The sequence below is a fragment of the Rhyacophila brunnea genome, unplaced genomic scaffold (assembly GCF_057557595.1).
Source record: "Rhyacophila brunnea isolate RB1 unplaced genomic scaffold, BYU_Rbru_1.0 scaffold_6, whole genome shotgun sequence".
In the NCBI taxonomy this organism is placed as follows: Eukaryota; Metazoa; Arthropoda; class Insecta; order Trichoptera; family Rhyacophilidae; genus Rhyacophila; species Rhyacophila brunnea.
The window spans coordinates 21,139,901-21,146,689 of NW_028233276.1; the positions used below are offsets into that span (position 1 = coordinate 21,139,901).

Genomic DNA, 6,789 nt, shown 5'->3' on the forward strand with positions numbered 1-6,789 from the left:
TATGTGTATATATATTATGTAATACTAATACAAGGAGTCTCTCTTGATGAAATTTACGTTGTAAATAAGTACCAACATATTAGAGTTTCTGATGTAGTAGCAATATTGTACTACATAGTGTGAACATAGAATGATATTATGTGTGAATGGTAAGTAATTTTATTCTAAGCAATGAACGCATAATTTAATCAAATATTGTAATAGTAGTAATCAAAGATAATAATGAGATATCTGTGGGGGGGAAATGTGGGGAATTTGCATTGTCATTCGAATATATAATATTATTTTTATATACGAGCTAGTTTTGAAACAGAATTCTTTTATAATTTCCATACTGTGTATTTTGTACGAATCCACACATATAATGATCGTAATTATGCAAAAAGCAGTCAGTCCACACAGAGCATAATAACATAATACCAATGCAATATTATAATATATGAGTAGATATGAATAATTTTTAAGTAGATAAAATTGAATATCTATGTTATTTTAGTTTAGTGTCACTGACGTGACTGTTTTCTGGAAATCGAATATGGCATATTCTACGATCAGTGAGATTTTCTTTATGGATCTGATAAACATTTTTCCCGTCTGATTTATGCAGAATTATACTAAAAACGATTCACCCAAATTGTGGACTGGCTGCTTGCTGCAGAACTGCACTCCGGTAATGTTATTAATCGTAGGTATTCATGCAACTGATAGAAAAGGAGGTAAACAATAAAGAGTTCACGATGTGATAGAGATAACTGTTGGAAAAATGCAATCATACAGTGGTACTACTCTACCCATGGGTGACATCGAAGAGCTCTAGGGAGCTTGGTGAAACCATCGTCCAATAGTTAATTTAACCCAACCACTGCCTTTTATAGTTTACAAAGGCCATATATAGAAGTTTTACGCCAAAACTCCGTAGCCCTTTTTCGTAGTTTTGATGACCCATTTAACGTTTAGCCCGATTAATACTAATAATACACATGTGTAGTACCTACTTACCATTAAAATAAGTGAAATGTGTACGACATAATATTGTTTTATATTGATTTACATTATATCATTCCACCAAGAATTGACATTATTAACATCATATAAGAAATTTAGCCAGGTTATTTAATTTCAACAAATCAAAGAATTTAAAAAAAATGTGGCACTATTGAAATAAATATTATCATTTCGTAAAACTACGCAATGATAATATTATTATTTTGTATTTTAGAGACTTACCCGTGCCCCATCTGATATGATAACTAAAATGTTGTAGGAAGGATTATCCAATATTTTATCAACTTCAAAAAAACTATACGTATTTCGAAAGCTTTTCAGGCCAAGAGCTTTTATTTAAATTGTATAATATAATATGTTACTTCTATACGTCATAACACTGCATAAATTACAACTTTTACCAAGTAGGTACAAGATATTTCTTAATAAATCTTTCAGTGTTTTGGTATGAGGGTGTTATTACGTAAATTAATAGGTATCCATTATAATCATACTTAATAATATCGTCGATCTTTGATGATCGAATTAGTAATAGATCTGAAATATTGGTGCCATAATAACACTGTGAAAATGTCCAGGATGAATAAAGTTGATCCATAATAATTATATCTCTGCGGATTACAATTTTGGCAAATGAAACAGTTTATATTTCCTGCAAAGTGAGGTATCCGCCTTTAATTGTTTATCGAGCAAGGACACGGATGCGTTGGCGGTTTGGGGTCTCCAAAATTGGACCGACTTATTGCCCAGAGTGTATATAAATGGAGAGCCTTCCGGAAAATCTATCATTCGAGTAAAACTTTTCTGAAACGACATTACGATTAATATTATTATTCTAACTCAATCAAGAATGGCGGTCAAGGTACTTTGTTTTTAATAATTCGGTATATCGTCCTGTTTTCATACATATTCGATAATAATAATTTCGTACCGTGGTTTAAGTTTAATAGATTTGTGAGTGAAAATAGTGAGATTCTAGTACAACTACACGTGCTAATTTTAATGCTTTAAAAAGTCGGCACCACACGGCATGCGAGAAGATGTCTTCACTCAGTCATTTCTTTGTTTTTTTCTTTTACTCTTCTCTCCTATAAGTATTTTAATGAATTAAACTCAGTCAAATCACATTTGAGTAAATGGTAATCTAAGTCTTGTGTGACTGCTCCTGAGATATTCACAAGCCTAACATATCTTAGCCAACGTCTCGCGTCACCTATTTGCGCTGCGTGATACGCTATTTTAAGACCTTGTGTGGTACGGGTTGGGTTGTATTTATGAAGCAGAATAAATGATATTTTGTGAATTGATAAAAAAACTTTTGGGTATATTATCACCAATTTAAATCAGTGTTCAAAAACTCTTCTATACTCAGATAATATATCATTAAAACGAATACATTAGTAGGTTATTACATAAATACTTATTTACAAAGGCTCTTTTATAAATTCAAATTTCCCAAAAAATTTAAACCTTTTATATTCGAGTGATTCCTGTGATAAAAAAATAAAATATTTGTTACTGACTTAAAATTAGATTACATTACGTAATATACACATTAATTAGATTAATAATAATGAGATTGATACTTAATTTTTTGGAAAAATACAATCATCGCAATACCACTTGAGAAAACTTCAGAGCTCTCGTACATGAGATCTTTAGATCCTTTTTGCTAGATGTATAAATGTGTTTCTAATTTAAAGTGTTTACTCTAAAAATAGTCTAAATCAAAACGCTTCGATTTTAAATACATATGAGTATAAAAATCACTGAAAAAGTTAGTAAAAATTATCCTTTTATAATGCAATCTATCAAATCGCTCCATGCTAACGAATATTTAAATATAAAGATGATTCGTCGATATGTACCTCAAATATAATTAATTATTACAATGAAATAAAAAGCAACATGTCATTTATTTTACGTTTCAATACATCTGATAATAATATACTAGTTATTGTAATAATATGTAGTCAAGAATACCTACTCTCATTATTGCTACATTAATACCAAATAAATCACATATATTATGTTTATATCATCATATGATGTACCTATATGATTTTATTCTGATACCATTGAAAACAAAAAAAAATAGTCAAATTTTATTACCACGCAAGTAGAAATAATATTATAATACTACCTATAACATGTTTTTACTAATCGATTTTATTTCCTGATATAAAAAGTAAATTAATCAGTTCCTGTCTGCTTAAAATGTAGATATATTTATATTATAGGTAGGTACCTACTAAACATAGACAAGGAGCTAGGTTGTCTCAGCATACCCGCCAACCTACATTTTTATTTATCACTAACATCAGAAAGCAAATAAAAAGCTCTTGTACAAAGCTTACACTAACCCCGTTCGCTAAAAGCTTCTAGGTAAGAAAATTTTATTTATGTAGGGACTCACTTAACAAGAAGTCAGTTTATTACGTACGTACAGGTTGATAATAAATTGTCGATGATAAATAATAGTTTGGGTATATACGAATATATACTATTAGCTTTATATTAACATAATAATGTTAATCATTATTATGTTAAAATATAAATATTTTTACGACTTTACGGAGGCTTTTTTAACACAATGTTATTACTTGTGACTTGAAAATTCCATTGTCAGTAAACGTAGTAAATTAATAATATGGACTCGTTAAGGGGGAGAGGCACGCCAGCAGAGAACCTAGCGGAAAAATTCGAAGCTTGCAATTTGAGATTTTTTTTTTGATAATTTACAATTTCAACTGTATTAATTAATAAATATTTATCCGAAAACATTAAAAAGATTTTAAATTTTTTTTTAAATTTAAAGATATACTTAAAATTGTAAAAAAATGTAATAAAATTTGAATTCATTGCAGGGTCACATCTTATTATTACATTATATTTTATGGTCATATTTTTTTTTTAATTTAGTTTATTAAGTTTTCAATTTTTCGTCGTTTAGATTTTTGACAAATTTTTTTTTATTTATATAAAATCGAGCTACAATATTGGGACGATACCTAAAATAAAATTTGATATAAATAAAAAGGATTTCAAGTTATACACATTTATATTTTTATAAAAATCGATGTTTTTTAAATAAATATAAAAAACATTAAAACGATGAATTAGTCAAAAATCTAAACAACGAAAAATTAAGAAACAAACACAAGTCGCTCTCTACACAGTTGTGACCGCGTACATTCGCCTTGCTTGACCCATTGTAAAGAGGTGCAATATAAAAATAGTCATAATAGTCAAATAAAGGCTCTACATCAACCTATTAAGCAGACATTACACGTTCGTGATCGTGGTTTAAACTGACTCGATCCCGATCCAGATTGAACGTCTAATCTCTGCCTTAGCGATATTTTCAGGATTCAAACACATGCAATATATTTATAACAAATTTCCCAGAGGCGGAATTCTAATCCGATGTCCGTTACTTTCAGAAGCACACATTCTGCTATTCGTTCAAAATGGGTGCGTTATGGCCCGAACACATTACCATCACGTCACGTGCTATCATGCTGAGATAGAGATTGAAATGCTGAGATAGAGATAGTGATTCACTATCTATATCGCAGCGTGACAGCACGTGACGTGATGGTAACATGGTCGGGCCATTAGCATCAATAAAGTTCACATTCTTCCTCAGCTCATATTGATGTTGTTCAACAATGATACTAATTTCTATGTCATTTTAGTTTTTAGTGATTGCAGCATTGGTGAGCTGCGTAAGAGGCAGTATAATTCCTCTTCACGCCGCACCACTCACTGAACTGAGATCAGATCACGACGCCAACGCTCAATACGCTTATGCCTACGACGTCGCAGACTACTCCACAGGAGACATCAAGAACCAGTACGAAACTCGTAACGGAGACGTAGTCAAAGGAGAATATTCCCTCATCGACCCTGATGGCACCAAGAGGACCGTCACTTACAACGCAGATATCAATGGATTCAACGCCGTTGTCAAGAAAGAACCACTGCCACAATTCGCCAACCCCATCGTAAAAGCAGAGCTCGTATCATCCCCCCTGTCACCGGGGCACCCTGTGCCTGCTTTGGTGGCCGAACCTCAAACTGCTGAAGTGGTAGCATCAAGCAATTTGGTACCGACAACAGTTGTCCACACTCCTGTACCAGCACCGGTTTCAGTGATTTCACCATCCCACATTGTAGCCGAGCATGTTCTTCAACACGAAGTCATTCCTTCTTCCCATATTGTACAGCATGAAGTAATTCCTTCTTCTCATGTTGTACAGCACGGAGTAATTCCTTCTTCTCATGTTGTACAGCATGAAGTCATTCCTTCTTCTCATGTCGTACAGCACGAAGTCATTCCTTCTTCCCATGTTGTCCAGCAACAAGTAATTCCCGCTACTCATGTGGTTCAGGAGCAAGTACTCCAGCACCAAGTAGTACCAGCCACTCAAGTAGTCCAGCAACAGGTAATCCCGGCGCCAGCTCAATATATTCAAACACCGCAGCATTACCAAATCGTTAACCCACAAAGAACATTCGCATTGAACTCTCCTTATGCCAATTATCATGATCAAAATGAGCTATCATACCATCCTTACCATGGATCTATCGTTAAGAATGTAGAGTACTCTGGACCTGTGTCTTACGAAGCTCCCTACTTGACAACATACGTGAATAAGCCAGAAAGGATTTCTTACGCTCATACTGACTCTTACAATGCTCGCCTTGCCTCAAAATCACCGGCTCCGCTGACATATGCAGGTCCTTTGGGCTACACATATTCATACGGATTGCCGCAACACCAGGCTCCTTTGTATTCTGCAAGATACACCTCTCCTTATGTTCAATGGTGATCGATGGACTATAGCAATTCCCTATGAAATACCTATCCAGTAAAGTTGTCAATTGTGTCATTACAGTGACGTCTATTATATTATTGATGCATTGTGATGGTAGATGTGTATGGTTTTTACTTACTTAATTTAATTAAATGAAAGTGATATTTATAATCAATAAAGAATTATAAATAATATAGTTAGCGTATTTTATTAACAAACCATCCTTTTGAAACCCATTATTGAAGAAGTACATGATCAGGGCGATTTTTAATGAAGGGGTTAATGAAATTTTGATGACATAAAACCAACTACCTACATAATAATATTATAAACTCAATTATCCCTTAGAATAAAATATTCTGAAGAACCTAGGTTATCCGAAGCTCGTTATAAAAACAAATATGTACAATTTAATGTAAGTAGGTATATAATTAGTAAAAAAGGGTGATTTAAAAAAAAAACTATTATTAACAAAGTTAATTCTGGAAGTAAAATAAATGTTCCATTATTTTGTCGATTATACAGATTTATTGTTATCCAGATTATCGTCATCCACAATTAGTCCAGATAATCGAGAGTCTACTGTGGGGTAAAAATATATTTTGTGATGAAATATCCCAATTGTGAGGATGGACGAACCCAATGAAGGGTTGTCTTTTTTAAAAACCGACATTATATACAGGAGGACCTCGACTTTCGCACATAATTGGTTCCTGAAAGTGTGTGCGAATGTTAAATGTTCGAAAATAGAGGAAAGTAAAAAAATATTTAAATTGTATGTATTTTAAATTATTTATTTATCAAGTAAATATAAGATGTTTAAGAGGCGTTTAAGAGACATGTTTAAGTGGGTTTTTTTTTTAAGAGTTAACTGTTTGCCACTCTTCTTTTTCTTATTTTAAATAAAATATTTTAAATGGTAAATTATTAACTTTACAATATTGCATAACCGCTGGCACGAAAT

At 32.4% G+C, this 6,789-nt stretch overlaps 1 protein-coding gene across 1 annotated transcript; it reads left to right on the plus strand.

Moving 5' to 3' along the window:
* Nucleotides 1-1,791: 1,791 nt before the first annotated feature.
* Nucleotides 1,792-6,011, plus strand: LOC147065389 (uncharacterized). Its single transcript, XM_085956724.1, has 2 exons — nucleotides 1,792-1,867; nucleotides 4,704-6,011. Exons 1-2 carry the CDS (start codon nucleotides 1,856-1,858, stop codon nucleotides 5,838-5,840), a joined length of 1,149 nt encoding a protein of 382 aa, XP_085812850.1. The 5' UTR covers nucleotides 1,792-1,855; the 3' UTR covers nucleotides 5,841-6,011.
* Nucleotides 6,012-6,789: the final 778 nt, after the last annotated feature.